This window comes from Acartia tonsa, chromosome 9 (genome assembly GCF_053477335.1).
Source record: "Acartia tonsa isolate MP-2025a chromosome 9, ASM5347733v1, whole genome shotgun sequence".
NCBI lineage: Eukaryota > Metazoa > Arthropoda > Copepoda > Calanoida > Acartiidae > Acartia > Acartia tonsa.
In genome coordinates, this window is record NC_137268.1 from 50,562,835 (window position 1) to 50,583,188 (window position 20,354).

Below are 20,354 nucleotides of genomic sequence, written 5' to 3' on the forward strand. Positions count from 1 at the left end.
GCTTTGTTTTAGTCAAAAAAATATTTTTGCTCTTTACCTGGATGACCCTGCCAGGTTTGCTGGCATCCTGTGCCCGCCAGGATGGAGATATTCAAAAAATTCCAACTCTCAGTTATGTGTCATACCCATACTTAAAAAGTCAAGCAGTTTGGGCTCTTTATCTTTCACACACAGAAAATGAGATAGAAAAAACCGGAAGGGGGGGCGTTCAACGGCCCCCCCCCCCCCCCGACCGTTAAGGGTTAACAGACAAACGGCCGGACTGACAAAGATAGTTATAGGATAACTATAAATTATAGAAATTACCCCTTCTGAAGATTACAATTAGTGGTTGAAAAATTTGAACACTTATCTTAATGAGCCAAGCAATTAAAATTTACTACAGTCCCCAAAGCCAACATTATAAGAATACGTAATTATAAAACTTTGGGAACTTGTGTAATAAACAGCCCAATGTCTCCTCCCTCCCTACATAAACAATTAAACATACATACTACATAATATCCTTAGTGCTTTATTAAGTTTTTAAAAATATAAGAAAAACCTGTCAAATACTTTTCAATGCAAATATCGAAGAAAAAAAAGTTTGTCAGAACATTTTGACATATTTAAAGTAACATAGTGTTAGGAAAATATAACACTACTTTTTGTTTTAATTTAATAGCAATATTGTTAAATGTGAAGCTTTTCTATAATTAGGGTAGGTTCGTCCACCCGTCCGCTCGTCCGTAACGGTTAACTCTTTTTGTTAATTTAGCCATGTTAGAATTGTCATATCGATTTAAAACTTTGCATGATGATTTCTATGGCAGTTGAAGGTGCAATTAGAAGCCTAACAACTCAATAATTGCAACCAGAAAGTCCGTACGTCCATTTAAAAAAAGATGCTGATTTTACATCAAATCACAGGCGTTTTTCCACAAATAATAAAATAAAAAACATGCTTAACATAAATAATGAATGTATAAGTATAGATATGTAATCAAGATAACTACCTGGATTTGGTGTTGAGGCCCTTTTTTGTCTGATAGAAAATCGCTTTCTACTCTTTTGTAATGACTTAGCTATGTTAATATTACCGATGTTTTTGGTTGATATTTAAAGTCGGCAAAGGGTCACAGGATTGGGATACGGTTATCCCTCTCCCCCTCTATTGTTTTACATATATTGTAAGAACACTGTAAAAATATTGAATAATTTCTGACATCATAATTAGACAAAACTTTGTAATTATATTTTTGTTGTTGTAAAATATAAGAATTAAAAACTTTATATAAAACTGTTAAATTACATAAAAACATATTTTCTAGATTCTACAAAATATCAAGGACTATTTAAAGATAATATTTTTTTCTCACTATTTTTTTATCTTAAAAACATTAAATAAAATAAAATTAATGAACAAAAATTATAAAAAAATACTAATATACAAAAGTAATGTTGGTATTTTATTGTTTTCCAGTATAGCTTCAAAAACGTTCAATATCCGGTGGATTAGAACCAGTTCTCAGCCATACTGAAAATTTTTATATTGCATTGTATCATATCCAGTTTTCCACGAATATAAAATTGAACAATCATAAGATTAAAACCAATTTTAAAAAAATTGTGCCTTCAGCAATTCGGGGTTAAAGAAACTGGTTTGAATCTTATAATTTTACATTTTTATATCCGCGGAAACCTGTTTATAATACAATGCGATAAATAACTATTCTATCTTATATTTGTTAACAGAGGGCAGTTTTGAAACACCCAGGTAGCCAAAGAGTAATTTTTCCAGATGCATAACAGGTGCTTCAAACATGAGCACAGTGGCCAAACCTTAAAATTAAATATTAAGTGTTCATTAATATTTAATTGTGCTAGAATGGATATATTATTACTTTGATCTTACACCAGAATTTCATATAATAAAGTGAACTTGTAAGCGGGCTAAAATAACAATCTCCCCATTAACCTTTCTTTACCCCAACCCCTCCCCTCCTACTGGATAAACAGCCCGACCAATAAAAGCGAGGAGGAATTGCAACCCAAATTGACGACAATTTTTATGATAATATCCATGTATATTATACCTCTTTTTGTACTAGTCATAAAATAAATAAATAAAGAATTCATATGTAGCCAAGCACAAAATATCAAGGTTTGACAAACAAACAGTAGATGTTCAATGATCATAAATCAAGGATAACTTTTAAGAAAATCACTAAACCTATTATATGCTTAATATATGTTCTAATGATTAATCATGACTGCCAGACCAACAGACCAGGTAAATTATATACTGCTCATATGTTTAGGGCAAAAATCAACTTTCTATCTTAAATAACAGCTACGAAATTCAAATTTTAAATATATTTTTACCTACAGCCATAGAGACTATGACATTAGTGATACTCCAAAACACAATCAAGGTCTGACTCAACTGAATGCTAAGAACAAAAATTAATGGTTATTTCTATCAGTAAGACAACATATCTATAGTATAGATTTATAAACAGAAAACTACCTTCTTTCCTTATTCAATAACATTTTTCGTCTGCTAATAAATTGTTTTCTGCTACCTTAGCTGTGTTAATATTCCCAACACCATTGGTCAATTTTCAATGACCCAATTGAGAGTCGGCACAAGTCCATTTGTGATGGGGAGATACAACTTTATCTAACCCTTTCTTTCTCTAGTGTTTTACTCTAATAGTAAGAGATTGTGAGGTATGAATGTTTTTTAATCTTAGTAAATTATTGTCAAAAAATGTACTTACTTGTAGTTGATTTGAGTATTGTAGAAGGCGATAACAAAGAAATGAATGAGGTAAGCTGAATAAGTCACTTTAGCCAATGGAGCATGTGCACTCCATTCTAAGAAAGCTCCAACAGGACCACCATAACCCTAGAAAAAAGTACAAAACTTTTATCATATTCATGAGAAACGACTAATATCCCTTGGATTAGAACCGGTTCTTTCAATATGAAAAAACTATGTCTAGCATCGTATTATATCCAGTTTTCTATGAATATAAAAATGTACAATCATAAGTTTAAAACAAGTTTTTTTTATCATGTGCCAATCTCAAGGCTATAAAAACTGGTTTTAATCTTGTAATTGTACATTTTATATCCTTGGAAAGCTGTTTATAATATGATGCGAGAAATAACTGTTTGATAATACCATTAAATCTCCTATTATCTTAACTAACACTGAATTCGTTCTTACTAGTGGCTACACCTCTTGAGGCCTCTAGGGGGAGGGGGGGAGGGGAAGTTGTTGACCCCATCACCTTGAATTGTAGTTTAAAGAAGAAAAATTGTTGACACCCTTGTTTAAAAAAAGCCTAGTTAGTTTTACAGTGCAGTGGGAAAAATATTCTAGTGGTGATTTTTTTTCTCCTTACAATTAGTTATAATTTTCCTACCTATGTAAAGCTATATTGTAAAGGAGAACCATATTTGTTCAGCGGTGAGCAAGATCCTTTGGTACACAAAGACACACTTATAGAGATCATGTTACTTTTATATAAAGATTGTTGAACTTACCTTTGCTGATGCATAAATGATCCATCCTAATGCAATAGCCCAACAAGTCCTAAACAGAGTCCAATAGGCCAGATAATCTGATTTTCCATGATTATTGATATCCGGATCATTTCCATAGATGATCAAGAAGATTGTTGTCAAAGACATAATCCATCCAGCTAGCATGAGAATCTTAATTGTTATTCCATCTATCAATTAGTAATATGTGAAATTGTTTGTCTATCCCTTTATACTATACTATGCTACGCCCCAAGAGGCATCTACAATGTTTTTTTTTGTTCAAGTCTCTAAAATACCTCGTATGATGCGTAGAAGTCTACAAATATGTTTTTCTTCTTCAATTTTTTTGCTCATTTCTCTCGGGAGGGTGTTAATACTCTCCCACAAAACAGTTATAAACCTTCCCTAGACCTATGAGAAGCTACCCAATTGGTTCAGAGGTTAGCAAGATCCTTCGGTACAAACACACAAACACACAGACAGACAGTAGACATCCTGTTACTTTATCATAAGGATAGGTATTTTGACTTGCCTGTTAAGATGTTGCTACCCACTCACCAATTTTAGATGTATTAAGGTTTTAGTCACTTAATCATTTCTTAATTAAGGCTAGGGATAAAACCAATCCTATTATAAAAAGTAGTAAAGTTTTTTGCCTACAGCTTAAGATCTCAATAACTATTTTATGTAAGCTTTACATAGGTATTGTTGGTGATTTCAGGCTATTTTAATTAAAATTTACCTACTTTGATGTTTTAAAGCTATATTTCTAGCCCCTCTATGTCCTTTCAATTGCAAATCTAGGGGCATAGCTGCTAAAGGGTGAGCAAAAAAAAATGTGTACCTTTTTAAAATTAAAATTGCGCGGCTTGTGTTAATAGTAGAAAAATGTAACGCATTTCGTTAGAACCGTTAGGAAGTCTATTTTTTGGAAATATAAAAACGATTCCTGTGCTACGTATAGTTTAGGAGCTATGTGGTAAAATGTCCCAACTGGCTTAAAACTTGACTTGCGAGTAAATCATTAAAGATTAAAGCATACAAAAAAAATATGTACCTTTTTAAAGTTGAGATTGCACGGCTTGTGTTAATAGTAGAAAAACGTTATGCATATCGTTAGAACCACTATGAAGTCTAATTTTTGGAAATATGAGAACCATTACTGTGCATCTTATAGTTTAGGAGCTACGTAGAAGAATGTCCCAACTGAATTAAAACTTGACTTGAGAGTAAATCATTAAAGAGAAAAAAAAAGTGTGTGCAAAAATGCGGACATTTTTAAAATTCAAACTGCTCAGCTTGTGTGAATAGTAGAAAAATGCTATGTATATCGTTAGAACCGTCATAAGCTCTATTTTTTGGAAATATAAGTACGATTTTTGTGCTATTTTTAGTTTAGGAGCTGTATTGATAAATGTGAGAAAAGTGGAAAAATTTAATCTTTAATGATTTACTTGCAACTCAAGTTTTAATTCAGTGGGCACATTCTACCACATAGCTCATAAATTATACATAGCACAGGAATCGTTTTTATATTTCCAAAAAATATACTTCATAGCGGTTCTAATGGTATGCATAACGTTTTTCTACTATTAACACAAGCTGAGCAATTAGAATTTTAAAAATGTACATATTTTTATTTGCATACCCTTTAATTTAATCTTTAATGATTTACTCGCAAGTCAAGTTTTAAGCCAGTTGGGACATTTTACCACATAGCTCCTAAACTATACGTAGCATAGGAATCGTTTTAATATTTCCAAAAAATAGACTTCCTAACGGTTCTAACGATATGCGTTACATTTTTCTACTATTAACACAAGCCGCGCAATTTCAATTTTAAAAAGGTACGCATTTTTTTTTGCTCACCCTTTAGTATACTAAAAGCATTAAACAAGTATTTGCTTTTGTTTTGAAAATCAAAGTTATCACATATTTATGTTTCCTTTGAGTTGTTTTCCCTTTTGAGAGAACAATATTTGCCCCAGGATTAATCCAACGCCATACGAACAAAATCTGTACCAGGGCTTCACATAAACTTTGTTTTGACTATCATAACTAAAAATAATTGTATTACTTATATGGAGTAATATAGCCATATTATTGATTAGATATTATACAGATTTTGTTACTAAAAGTAATTTTATTTATATTTCATTTGCATAGTCAGCAAATAGTTGCATTTTTTAGGATAAAGCATTTCTTGTGTAAATTATACTGAAGAATATTCTCTTTCCTTGTAGAATGGGAATCAATTAACTAAACATTAAGGATAAATCAACCATTAAAAGTTGAATTTCTTAGAATCAAAAATTTATTTTGGGAAGTTATATCATTGAAAAAACTTTGGTACTCATAATGTTCAAATTAGTTGTATATAACAAAAAAACAAACAAAGGTGTTTGACTACAATAATTACCTTTTTGACAGATTTGGGGGTCTGTTTGAAAAGTAAGATCTTGTCAAATCTCTTATCTTATTGTAAGTATGGCATTGCTCAAAATAAAATGAATGAAAATCAACTCACGTATTGTCATCCCATACAGGTTCCATTCCCCACCATCTGATAATTGTAGAAGCAATCACAAGTAAACCTAAACAAAGTTTATAGTTATGCTCAAATAAAATGCAATATTTAGATATTAGCATCTGTGCCCCTAGCATCTTTGTGGTCTGTATTTGAAGAGATATGGAAGGCCAGAAAAATAGTCTACATCCATTCACAGACTTATTCATAATAATTAAATAGCCTAAAACCATCTTGGGACCTTTAAAAAGCCTCTCCAGAAAGAAGAACCACATCGGTTGAGCAGTTAGCAAGATCCTTCAATATAGGCAAAAAAAGCTTACTTCTTTTTATACTAAGCCCAGTTCACAAAAGACAAAGGTCGACCTCTGGAAATTTTAGGTCGACCTATAGAAGCTTTAGGTTGACCAATTTTATAAAGGTATTTGTGGGTTGTACTTGTTTAAGTTGACCTACAGAAAAAATCGGTCGACCTCTAAAAGTTATTTGTGAACTGAATAAATTGAAGGAATATTATAACCTGTAAAAATATTTCCCACAACAGGTTTCCAGTACATGAGAAGAATAAGAACTGGTGTGATTATAAAGCACTGCATCTCAACTGCCAGGTACCAGGACTGACCCAAGCATCTATCTTTTTGGTAGTTATTGTAATACAAAAGATTTGTGTACCAATCTTCAGCGCAGCCTTCAGTATACCAGAAATTGTGAGCTCCACGTGGAAGAAACTTGATAAGCGTTGCACTCAACATAACAATACCAGCATAAGCTCCTGTCAGTCTGATGTACCTAAAATAAGAAAAATTGAAAATAATGTTTCTATGTCATTTTACAATTGGGAATAGTGATAACTTATTCTTTTACCTATGCACATAATACATAATCCAGAACTTTATTGAACCTCCTTTCTGCTTGGTCACCTCTTTTAATGTCAGGTAAGATAGGAGACAGCCACCAATAACAAAGAAAGAATCCACAGACTCAGTAGCATTGAAGATGAGTCTCATAGATTTGTCTGCATATAAATCAGCAAATTTAAGTGGATTTGATATAAACGGATTCATTTCCAGAATGGACAAATATGTGTGTCCAACGATAACCCATACCATGGACCAAAATCTTATTCCATTGATGCACGCCAGTCCATCGGTGTTTTCTCCAACATGTACAATTTTTCTGAGAACAGTATATATAGAAAAGCCTTGAAATATAACCGCCACAGATGACGGTATGAATTCTCCAGCTCCATGTCTTAGGGATATATCCAAAAGTGTTCCAATGAGAATGCAAGCTAACAGGATCATACAAACAGCCAAAGCAGCGTAATCTCCATTAGTCCAGGTCACAGTTGAGTTGATATCTTGGTGATCATATACATAGTAAATCTTATTGATTGTACCAAGTAACTGAGATGTTAGAACTTCAGTAACATCACTCTCCTCACAAGAGTTAGGTAGACACACTCCAAGCTGAGTTGAGCCTAGATAAATACCTTTTATAATAACATGTACTTTGCAATGATATAATAGTTTATTTTAAACATAAACTATAACCAAATATAATGGAAAATATGTCAAAATTAAAATAATCTCACCCTAATTTACAACTTTAGAATAATTAGGAGATGAGTTGCACATTACTTATTAGTTAATTGCTTACTTGTCAATGCTGCAATGAAAGCATATATAGCTGCATTGCTATTTGGATCAACAGTAAAAGCAAGGTATCTTTGGGGAAAATCCATTTTCATAAATTTCTCATATTCACTGCTAGGTTCATAGAGAACACCAAGAAAATATCTCCCAAGAAAGGTTCCACTGTCAACCTAGATCAGAATACAGATTAAATGATAAAAGGTTATAGCACTACTAAAGAATAGAAAAAATTATAAATATTGTATGTTTTAAAACTAAAAAGTTGTAAGCCAAGAAAGAAATCAACAGATAGCAAAATAATCTGAAGTATTTAGTTTGTCATTAAGACAGATCAACCCCATAGTGAATGTGTGACCCCAAGAAATTAACTAGTCTACAGTAGTAATTTTTTTTGTCTGTAGCAAAGGATCTAACTAACTGCTGCACCAATATAGCTTTCCTTTACAATGAAGCTTCTTATAGGACCAGGGAAGTAATTTAAATATTTTTGGGGAGGGTATATCCACTATCCTAGAAAAGAACCCCTCCCCCCTCAAAAAAAAACACTAGTAACCTAAAAAGTACTAATACCTCTTTACAGCTTCCAATATTCCCAGGTAACATTGTCATACTTCCCTAGATTATAGAAATAATTTTCTAAAAAGAATCAGTTGTAATGTTATTTTTGTGTTTTTTTATTCACATTTTAAGTAGGTACACATTTACATTATAAAAAATGAATTACATAACCAACCCTCTCATTGTTTTAAAGTCCTAAGCGCCCATGGGAACAAATTTTGGGCCAAGGTATTGCCCCTAATTTAATTATTGACATAGAAACAACAGAAACTGTTTTATATGTCTTTAGTTATAATGTGTTTTAGGCCAAGATTTGAATCTAACACCTATCTGAAAATAAGCAAATATTGTCCAGTTAAAAATGATGTACTTCCATACAAAAGACCAATGATAGTGCAGTATACATTGTAATTGACCAATGTTAAATTGTATACTGGTCATTGTATTGGTCATTTGTATTGAATAATGTCATTTTTTATTTGACATAATACACTGTTTCAGCAAAAGCACTAAATCCCACATGAACTATCAAAATACCACAATGATTCAAGACGTAACAAATTAGGTACCTGGAAAATCCCAGGTGATGGTATTTTTCCTGTAGCATCAAACATCTTCAATGCCCATGGTTTTAACAACAATGGATTCTTGTAATCAATAGCTTCTCTGTATGCTTTTATATCTGAAAAAAAATTAAATCATGTCTATACTGCAAAAAAAATTGAAAAGATAAAGTTTACTCAAAAACACACTGGATAATCTTGATTGATAACCTGTTTAGTTGATTGCTGTAAAGGGAGGTGAACTACTTAACAGAGTTTGTGTAAGATCAATAATAAGATAAAGGGGGAATATCTTGTCTCATAAACTGGTGCATTACATTACCTTACCATGCAGGCTTACATATAGGACTTTCAAACAAGTTTGTGATGATGAAGCTTCAACTAATACCCTGGGTGTATTGACAAATATATAGATTGCTTCCTTTAATTATTTTTGGAGCTAATGTTACAGTGCCATAACCCATACTAGGTAATTGAAAGATAGGTAGGTAATTTCTTCATAGAAATATTTCTAATATTTAAAGATAATTTACTATGAAAAGTACCTTCTAAGCATTTTGATGCAACATCCTTCAAATTGCCATCTTCAAGACTTTTCTAAAAATCATACAAAGCATATTCCTATTGTTTCCTGCAAACTATTATTTAATCAACATTTCCTAAAACCTATGATTAAACCCAAAATTTTCCAGTAGAATTATGTAATGATAAGATGATTTTTAACATACAGAAAAAACAATTCAAAATCAGTAATTTGTATTGGAAAGGAAAGCAAAGGAAAAAACAATAGCCTTAAACCATCCCAATATTTAAATCTAATTAATGAATTACACTAGAACCATAAAAAGAAATAAGTAAAGCTTCTCTAAAATGGAGAACTCAATCAGTTCAGTGGTTATCAAAATATTACTCTATGTACAAAAATCACCTTACTACTTTATATAATAAGATAAAACATTATAAGAATATTCCTGTAAATCAAGTATCTCCATCCAGTCAGGCAGTTGATGACTGGTAGAATTGAGAATAATCTGGCTAAGATCATTACTTAGCTGTAGTGAGCCCTCTTAACACAAAAATAGTTATTTCTTGCATCATATTTCAAAATTTTCATTGGACTTAAAATAAAATGCCTACAACTTTTTTTTTATAAAAGCTGAAGGCTTCAAATTTGGTGTATTGGGTCTACTTGTGGCAGTCTTTCAGTTGTTAGATCGATGTATTTCTTGCAGCTTTCTTCTATAAGTTTTAAATGAATATGAGAAAAAAAATATGCATTCATTTAAGCAAACTTTTGGATTGTCAAAGTAATGATGTTAAGACTGTTGTACCTGTTAAAAAAGCATATGACAATTGAAGATTGTAGAGCAGTAAAAGAAATATCATTTTATAACACATTAATTCTTTCTGAAAAAAAAAGTATGATTATCTAAAATTAGTAGTCATGAAATTTAAAAAATATACATTTGTTAAACTTAGTTTTCTTTTTCTGAAATCATTCTGATTTGTATTTATTAACTTTGGGTAATTTTGAAACACCAAGGTAGCCAAACAGAAGTTTTTCCAAGTGCATAACAGGAGCTTCAAACACAAGCACAGTTGCCAACCCTAAAAATGTAATACAGTAAAATTTTTTCTCTAATGAATTTTTAAATTGATACTTTTTCCAGTTTGGATATAAAACTAATTATTATCTGCTTGATTAGCAACAGTTCTGAGCTGACTGAAAAGTTATTATCATTTTATTCTGTTTTTGTCTTATTCATTTACATTAAAAGTGTGCACTTATATTATAAGAGTTATGCTAAAAACATTAAGTTAAAACTAATCAAAAATAATCTCCTATTTAAATGTGTCAAACAGGTTAAAAGCAGTAGTTGAAAATTTATGTTACAAGATTATTAAGACAAGACTAATCAAATTAATAAAATATTTACTAATTACATAAACACAAAATGCGAGATAACAAAATAAATACTAAGGTTTACCTGTGGCCATAGACACAATGACGTTGGTTATACAAATAAACACTATCAGAGCTTGGCTTAGTTGCATGCTAAAATAATTTAATTAAATTAATATTAATGTTTTATTTGTAATTTTAGAATTGAAAGACTAGAAAATAAACCAAAAAGAAGTAGTAGGTAAATCTTTAGATATTTATCATTTAAAACATAATCAACTTTGAATTTAAATAAAATTTACTTGTAGTTTATTTGAGTGTTGAAGAAAGCAAGGACCAAGAAATGAACTAAATAAGCTGAGTAGGTCATCTTGGCTAGTGGTGCATGGGCACTCCATTCTAGGAAGGCACCAATAGGACCTCCATATCCCTAAATATATGTTATGTTAGAAAATTCTTAGCGTAAAAATAGTTATTTCTTTAATCGTATTATAAACAGCTTTCTGCGGATATAGAATTTACAATTATAAGATTAAAACCAGTTTTTTTTAGCCCCGAGATGCCAAAGGCACAGAAAAAAAACTGGTTTTAATCTTATGATTGTACATTTCTATATTTGTAGAAAACTGGATATAATACGATGCTAGACATATTTTTTTCATATGGATGAGAACCGGTTCCTATCCACCGGATTCGAATGAATACAAGAAATATAATTATAATACCTAAATTTTTATAGTAAATCAATAGAGGGGGAAGGGGTAAAATAACTAAATGCCCCAACACCATGGACCCTGTGATGACTTAAAACTTGGTCTTTGAATACTAGCCAATAGTGTCAGGAATATTACCACAGCCAAGTCGATACAAAAGAGCAGAAAGCAATTTGCTAGCAGACAAAAAAGGTCCCCAACAATGGAACCTGGTAGTAGTGTCTGGGTTATAATTTAAAGATTTATTCTTATAGCATACAATTATAATTATACAATCAAATTTTTAAAAAATTGTAATACTACAATAATTCAAAAATAAACCTTTTGAACTTACTTTAGCTGTAGCAAAAACTATCCAGGCTAAGGCTATAGACCAGGAGGTTCTAAACAATGTTTGATAGGCTAAGTATTCAGATTTGGTCTGAGTTGTTGCTTGAGGATCATTTGCATAAACAATCAACAAAATTGTTGTCAAGGAAATTATCCAGCCAGCAAGAATTATCAACTTTGTTGTCAATCCATCTAAATGTCAAACAATTAAACGTGTGAATATCTTAAATACTGAAGAAACAATATTTGTATCTGTAAAGGACAAGAAAAATTTTACTATAGTTTGAAGGGAACAAGTAACTCCCTTAAGATATACAAAGTTAATCTTTTCCTTTAAAATAACTATTACACACACTTAAGTATTAAGTATAATAGCTCTTAACTTACTAATGAATATTAAAATAATAAAAAATATGAAACATGATCTACCTTTCAATTGTTTGCCCTTTTGAGAGAACAATATTTGTCCCAGGATCAATCCAACTCCATAGGAACAAAACCTGTACCAAGGTTTCACATACACTTTGTTCATTGAATCATACCTTGGTAAATATTTTATTTACTTTATAAAAATTTGTTTACAATTATAATCAGTTGATTTATTGGTTCCAGGACAAATGCAGGAGTGCTAAAATATTAATTAAATTAGGTATTTCTATCCAGGTTAGGCTAGGTTGTGATATGAATATTCAAACATGCCCCCTGCAGGGGTTAGGCAATTAAAAACCTATAAGATAGTTTAAAATAGGTTAGGTTAGGTAAAATTTCTACTCTGACATTTGTGACTCCTGCTTTTGTCCTGGGACTGATTTATTCTTAACCAAATTGAAAAAATAATTAGTCCAAATATAATCTTACCTAGGATCATCCCAGGAAGGTTCCATACCCCACCATCTTATGGTTGTTGAAGCAATCACCAACAAACCTGTTATATTTAGACAAATAGATATTTATCAGGATATATAATAGTTATTCATTGCATCATAATGTGGATAAAAAAAAGTATACAATTATAAGATAAAAACCATTTATGTTAGCTGAAGGCACAGTCTAACAAAACTAATATTATAATTGCACATTTTAATATTCATAGAAAACTGGATAAAATACTATGCTATACAAAAAGATATTAGGTTGTACAACATTTTATTCACCTGTAAAAATATTTCCAAGAACAGGGACCCAATACATTAGTAGAATAATAACAGGGGTTATTAGGAAACACTGCATCTCAACTGCCAGGTACCAGGTCTGGCCCAAGCATGTGTCTTTCTGGTAGTTATTGTAGTAGAGAATATTTGTATACCAATCTTCAGAGCAAGGTTCAGTGTCCCAGAAATTGTGAGCTCCACGTGGAAGAAATTTAACAAGGGTCGCACTCAACATAATTATGCCAGCATATGCTCCCGTAAGTCTGATGTATCTAGATATATAAACATTGCTTATGATAATATTTAAACAGAAAATACTTGATTTAACGCTCATAAAAAAAATAATAAATGTTCACCTCATCAAAAGCTATATTGTTACAATTTTAATATATATTTAAATTTGAATTTATACCTGTGCACATAATACATAATCCAGAACTTGACTGAACCTCCTTTCTGTTTAGTCACTTCTTTCAATGTCAGATAAGAAAGCAGGCATCCGCCAATCATGAAGAAGGAGTCCACTGATGTGGTTGCATTAAAAATAAGTCGCATCGATTTAGACATAAACAAATCAGCAAATGCTGCTGGGTTGGAGATAAATGGACCAAATGCAATAATAGATAAATATGTGTGTCCAACGATGACCCACACCATGGACCAAAATCTGATGCCATTGATTGAGGCCAAACCATCCGTATTGGGTCCAACATGAAAGATCTTCTTCAGCACTGAATACACTGAAAATCCTTGGAAGATGATAGCTGCTGAAGGTGGTATTACTTCTCCAACCCCATGTCTTAGAGATATATCAATCAATGTTCCAACAAGAATACAAGCCAACAGGGTCATACAGATTCCCAGAGCAGCATAATCTCCATTAGTCCAGGAAACAGTTGAGTTAATATCCTGAAGATCCATTACAAAGAATCTCTTATTGATGGTACTAATAAGTTGAGCGGAAAGGTAATGACTGACATCATTGCGATCACAAGAGTTGGGTAGACATACACCTACTGTGCTGCCACCATCTTGAAAAAATTATATTGCGATTATATTTACATTTAAAAATTTCTGTTTTCTAGATTATATGTGTGTTTAAGAAAGTTTGTAAAATATCTTAAATCACAATCATAATATTGTAGACAACACTCAACTTTGGGGACTAGTGTAATAAACAAAGTAATGTCCCCTCCCTTGCTGATTGAAATTCATAATGGCCTATTACATGAACTAATAATTCTCAAAATTTGAACCTGTCGAAAAATAAATTAAAAGTGGATGTGCTTTATTTTGTGATGAGATATTATTAGTTTCTTAATATTAAAAAATAACTTGCTAACACTTTTTTAACTACTCACCTGTTAGTGCATTATACAGAGCTTGAATAGCAGCATTGCTATCAGGACCTACTGTAACTGCCAAATATCTTTCAGAGGGATACATCCTCAATAGCTCCTCATGTGGACTTTCAGGTTTGTAGAGGCGACCAAGGAAATACCTTCCGAGAAACTGTCCATTATCAACCTAAGGAACAATATTTCCAGTATGGCTTTGAAACTAATTAAATATCCGCTGGATTAGAACCAGTTCTCAGCAATCGTATATTAAAGGTACATTTAAATATCTGGTTATTACTAAACACAAACATTAGTTAAACCCATTTGTTTGAGCTCCTTGTAAAGACCAAAAATTAATGTATTGCTTCCCATAAGCAAGCATCAGAGAAGACAATTTTAACATCAAGTGTTTTGAAAAGACAAACAAAAGACAAATTTGAAAGCTGTCTTAAGATGTTTCTAAATGTACAAAGTATAGAACACTTCGTGTTTAGGATCTTTACAAAAATAAATACCCTTGATGAAAGTTTACTTTTATTTTTGATTTAATATAAAATCTTAAATATTTATTACCTCTAAGCAACTGCCAATATTCCCAGGCATACTAGTCATACTTCCCTAAAGTAAGGATATTAATTTTGTTGATGGTTAGTCTAGAAACATAATAGATAAGAAAAAATATCTCTAATACATGAAGGTGCAATGCTGTATGTCTGTCTGTATTTCTGCTAAAGCTTGAGATCTTGGTAATCACTGTACCAACAAGATTGTCTTTTTTAGAGAATATAGAAACAAGTCATATGATGGTTATAAGCTATTTTATTGGGGGTTGGTTGTTTAAAGTTTAATTGATTTTCATTGAGGATTTTATGATCATTTTAAAGAATAGTACACGGCACTGGTGCTATTAAGAGACCATAGAGGGGCGCTGTGGCTCAGGGGTAACATTCTGAGCTACGGTGGTGAGAGTTCGAGTTCAATTCTCCGTGTGTTTACTCCAATTTCTCATTCACAATAATAATCACACAACTTCCCCTGATTGTGTTAGAAGGGGATTGTTGAGTTAAGTTTGGATACTTAATAGTCAAGTACATAATATCAGTACAACCCTTACTCTAGCTCCTCTGTAGTGAGCGTCATTCATTATGGTGACTTAATTTGTAACACCTGCCATACTCTGCGAGGGTGAGGTAATAATGAGTAGCTCTCATGAGACGACGGGTCAAGTTGTAATGTGCTTGAACGTGGAGCTTGATAGCCCTAGTGGCTAGACAAAAGTGTCTCAGCCTACTCCATGATCACTTAGGCCCAAACCCTAAGAAACTATGGCTAATCAATCAATCAAAATCAAAAGAGACCATCCAAGGAAAAACACACAGCTCAATAGTAGACATTTTAGATGATTATTTGAAAAGTCAGAAAATTTTGTTGCTCTATCTTTCAAGCAATCCAAAAAACATAATGAGGTGTAAGGTTTAAGAAATTTGGCAGCCAACCTTGAAGATGCCGGGTGCAGGAATTTTGCCAGTGGCATCATACATCTTTAGGGCCCAAGGTTTTAGGGCCGCAGGGTTGTTGTAGTTCAGACCTCCTCTGTACGTATCTATGTCTAAAACATGTATTGTTTTTAAAATACTTAAGACATTAAAACAAAATTTAATAAAAGCATCCATTAGTAAAAGAGCACAAAAAATTCATGAGTGTAAAAAAGACAGAGTGAGTTGTAGAGCAGATGTTCAATTGTCATAAATTAAAGAAAGAAAGAGGGAGAATATTCTATAAATCATTAACTAACTTGGCATAAGACTCTTAGGGACAAAAGACCTAATAGGACAAACTACCTAAAGGTACAAAAGACTCAAGGGACAAAAGACCTAATGTCAAATACCAAATGGGACAAAAACCTGAAAGATACAAGACCCAATTGGACAAAAGACTTAAGGGGACATAATACCTAAGGCACAAAAGACCTAAAAGAAAAAGACCTAAAGGTATTTGAAACCTAAAGAGACAAAAGACCTAAAAGGAACATTATTCATAATATGACAAAAATAAAATGTATAAAAGACTTAAAGGGACAAAAGACCTATTGAATACAAGTTATGTTAATATTTCCAAAAAAATAACCTTTCAAACATTGTTCAGAAACCAACTTTTCATTGTTTGCTTCCCTGTACTTCTATAAATAAAAATTATTAATAAGGTACCTAGAAAAATAAAATTCTTATATTTGCATCGTATTATAGACAGCTTTACGAATACATTAAAATGAAAACTTAAAACAGTTTTGTTAGCTGTACGGGGTCATCTCAAAAAACGCCTATCTCAAAAAACGCCCATCTCAGAAAACGCCTATCTCAAAAAACGCCCATCTCAGAAAACGCCTATCTCAAAAAACGCCTTTTTCATAAAATGCCCACTACATTTTTTAATAATAAAGCCTAATTTATAACTAGTATTTAACAGAATAATAAAATACCAATCCAACCAGTCAATAAACTATGTACAAAGATGGATAAAATGGTAAACTAAAGAGTAGCTTCTATATTAAGAGAATAGGGATAGTTTGAATAAATGGAAAATGGGGGATGGGAGAAAATTATTGGAGGGAGAACTCATTAGAGGTAAGGGTTTAATTATTGAAGCTTATTGAAAAGTAAATCATTTTTTAATCTGATAAAAATAAGAAGGAATTTAGGGATAAGACATTAAAAATGTTAAATTGCTTTATAACTTATAATAATTATTCTAAACTAATTTTTTATTTTGAGGAACAGCTATATAATTCTGATAATTTTAAAGCATATCATACTCAATAAATATTATTATATTATTTGTGTATGTTAATTATTATATAACATGAATCTAAAATTTCTTTTAAGCATAATATAAACTAGAACAAAATTTGGTGTTTTCCAAACAATTTATACCTTCCTTAAATCCTACCCAAATTTCACAACCCTATTTTGAAATTCACCCAACTCAAATTTCACAACATCTTTATGAATATCTCTTAACAAAATTTACTGGGTTTAGTCATATTTACAACATTTTAACCTGATATTCTGTTAATTCAAGATATTAGGTCAAATAATAAAGAAAATAAATAGGAAGTATTTTTTAATAGAGCTCATAGTAAACTGGGTTGTTTGCAGTAGATATATGAAATAAAGAAACTTAAAACATGAATTCACTAGGTAAAAGTTTTTGTTATTCAGTTGTGATTAATTTTCAAAAAGCAAACCTTTAGTATGTTATTGCTCAAAATGATTAAAAAAATAAAAAGTGCCTAAGGAATGTACAAGAGTGACATTATATTCACAATACCTTCTTAGACTTACATGTTTCACTACAAGATAATTTTTAAAAATGTAGTAGGCATTTTATGAAAAAGGCGTTTTTTGAGATAGGCGTTTTCTGAGATGGGCGTTTTTTGAGATAGGCGTTTTCTGAGATGGGCGTTTTTTGAGATAGGCGTTTTCTGAGATAGGTGTTTTTTGAGTATAGCCGCTGTACGCTCAGTTATACAAAACTGAAATAAATTTTATTTTAATATTTATGGAAAATTGTCTTTAATACGTTATACATGATTTTTCTGTATAGCTGAGAACTGGGTATAGTCCAACGGATATTAATCAGTTTTAAAGCCATACTGAAAAATACAATCTAATTTTTATGATAAAATATATTGCACAAGCGAGCACAAAACCCAACCCTTAAACAAGTTTTTAAAAAAGGGATAGGGAGAGTTTACCCTGTACTATTTCTAACCTAACCTAGATTAAAAAACAAACTCATAAAAAACTAATACCCTTTATATTCAATTAATTTCAAACTCTGTGCTCGACAATTCAATGTTAAAAAGTCCCCCCCCCCCCCACAAAGTGTCCCTAGGAGCCTCAAGGGGTCTCTTTGAGGAACATAAAAACATACCTGAACTTCCAATAGGTCTAACCAGTTTGGAAGTTGATAACCAGTGGAGTTTAGAATAACCCTTTGAAGATCTTCAGTCAACTGTACAGAACCTTCTAAATAAAAATAATGGATTTATAATAAATGTGGATATATTGACAGGGAAAAAATTGTCATAAATTTAGCTTGCTAATATGAACCTCATTTATTGGTCAGTTCGATCATCGAGTAGGAGGGTAGTGGATTGGGTAAAGGGGATGAATTTGGGGTATTGTTATTTTAGCCAGCGTGCATCACTTTAATAGAGTAAATTAATAATATATCAATCCTTCTAAATATTAAACAAGGGGCGACAAATTGATGTCTTTCTCCATTTTGTAGTTGAATTATTAGTTGAAAAGTTTGGACACTACTTGTTTGGAACAAATTAAATAAAAGTAAGCCAACAAATAAGATAACATGGTCATACAACTTTGGGTACCAGTGTCTTTTTGAGTCAAATTATCCCCTTCCTCCTTATTTTAATAGACAAACCCCAAAGATGATTAAAGTCCCTCCACAGATTATGACGTCATACCATAGAATAGCCAATGAGAGGCAATGCTACACTGTAATAAACCAATGGTAAAATTTATACTGGCCTATCATTAGTTATTTTATCGTATGACGTCATAATCTGTAAAGGGACTTTACATCATGTTCACAACCCCCACCCTAAAAAAAAAATATTTATCTAACCTGTTAAAAAAGCAGAGGAAAGTTGAAAGTTATACAGTAATAAGAGAAATATCATTATGATAACTGAAAAAATTCGCAATAATAGATAACCAATTTTTATTATAAATAGTGGTTGAAACGTTTAGAAACTGAATTTAATGAACCATCCAACTAAAATTCAATAAAAGTCCCCAAAGTTGTTAAGCCAGCGAATAAGAAAACGTTATTATAAAACTTTAGGAACTAGAATAATAAACAGTCCAATATTTCCTCCCTCCCTGTTAGAAATATCAATCTGAATAATGAATATTGGGTGGTGGGGGGGGTTGGGGGTCCTTTATATTAGCTTGCTAGGAGAAACATTTTATCAGGGTAGGTGAGAATCTTTCACAATATCCATGTATGCTATATGCAGTATCATAATAATCATTATATATAAGTAACAGGATCTCTGTGTGTCTGTACCAAAGGATCTCGCTAGCCGCTGAACCGATATGGTTCTCCTCTACAATGTAGCTTCTTATATGTCCTGTAAAGGATTATAACTTTTTATACTTTTTAGGGGGGTGGGGGTATTTTTTTGCAAATAAAGTAAATAATATGTGCTTAAAATATGTTAAATAAGTAACAATGGATTTATAATACGTGGATATATTGCTAAAGGGAAAATTTTGCATCAATTTAGTTTACTAATATGGACCTCCTTTCCTGTTCAGTTGGTTCATCCAGTAGGAGGGAGGGGATTGTGTAAATTGGGTTGATGGGGGTTATCGTTAGTTTAGCCAGTTACGAGTATCACTTTATTAGAGTACATGAAAATCTGGTACAGCATCCAAGTATTAATATATCAATTTAAATTAGCTTAACACATGCAATATCCAGTACACTACACAATAAAAGAAAAACTAAGCAATTATGAAAAGTGATCATTTGGAAACTTAATGATTATAAGTTTAATAAGTTATTTGTAAAAGAAATGATAATACTTTAGTTATCTCTTTTTCAAATGTTATGTAAACATCCTTAGTTATTTAATGTGAATCTTTTCCTTAATAAGTTGTATGTATGTCCGTTTGTCGTTTATTGAGAGTTCAATTTTGTACATATAAGACAATGACCAATTTAATATATGTACATCCCCAATGTAGATACACAAAATTAATCCTTCTGTAGATTATAATTAGTTGTTGAGTCGTTTGGATACTCAATTTCATGAACCAACCGATCGAAATTCAATAAAAGCACCAGAGTTTATCAGCCATCAAATAAGAAAACGCTACCTAAAAAATTTTGGGGACTAGAATAAAACAGTAATTTTTGGATACTTATATATAGGATGAAATTAAAAAAAAAACTGTTACCAATTAATTATAAGCAGTAAAAATGATATACTTTTGATATCATCATTGGGGAAGTATATAAATTTTTCGTCCATTGTCTTATTTCTTAAG

At 31.6% G+C, this 20,354-nt stretch overlaps 1 protein-coding gene across 2 annotated transcripts; it reads right to left on the reverse strand.

Moving 5' to 3' along the window:
* Nucleotides 1-1,212: 1,212 nt before the first annotated feature.
* Nucleotides 1,213-18,983, reverse strand: LOC145329144 (nose resistant to fluoxetine protein 6-like). 2 transcript variants are annotated; one of them, XM_080173197.1, is made up of 15 exons: nucleotides 18,925-18,983; nucleotides 18,208-18,302; nucleotides 16,402-16,453; nucleotides 15,771-15,883; nucleotides 14,848-14,892; nucleotides 14,296-14,461; nucleotides 13,347-13,965; nucleotides 12,938-13,206; nucleotides 12,642-12,708; nucleotides 12,213-12,325; nucleotides 11,788-11,975; nucleotides 11,043-11,170; nucleotides 10,826-10,893; nucleotides 10,169-10,445; nucleotides 9,809-9,903 (listed from the first exon to the last, which is right to left on the reverse strand). In XM_080173197.1, exons 1-14 carry the CDS (start codon nucleotides 18,977-18,979, stop codon nucleotides 10,333-10,335), a joined length of 2,091 nt encoding a protein of 696 aa, XP_080029323.1. In that variant the 5' UTR covers nucleotides 18,980-18,983; the 3' UTR covers nucleotides 9,809-9,903; nucleotides 10,169-10,332. The 2 variants fall into 2 exon arrangements, with proteins under 2 accessions (XP_080029322.1, XP_080029323.1); XM_080173196.1 differs by lacking the exons at nucleotides 10,826-10,893; nucleotides 11,043-11,170; nucleotides 11,788-11,975; ... (8 more) ...; nucleotides 18,208-18,302; nucleotides 18,925-18,983 and adding exons at nucleotides 1,213-1,821; nucleotides 2,365-2,432; nucleotides 2,763-2,890; ... (7 more) ...; nucleotides 8,844-8,956; nucleotides 9,383-9,434 and having other exon boundaries at nucleotides 10,169-10,255.
* Nucleotides 18,984-20,354: the final 1,371 nt, after the last annotated feature.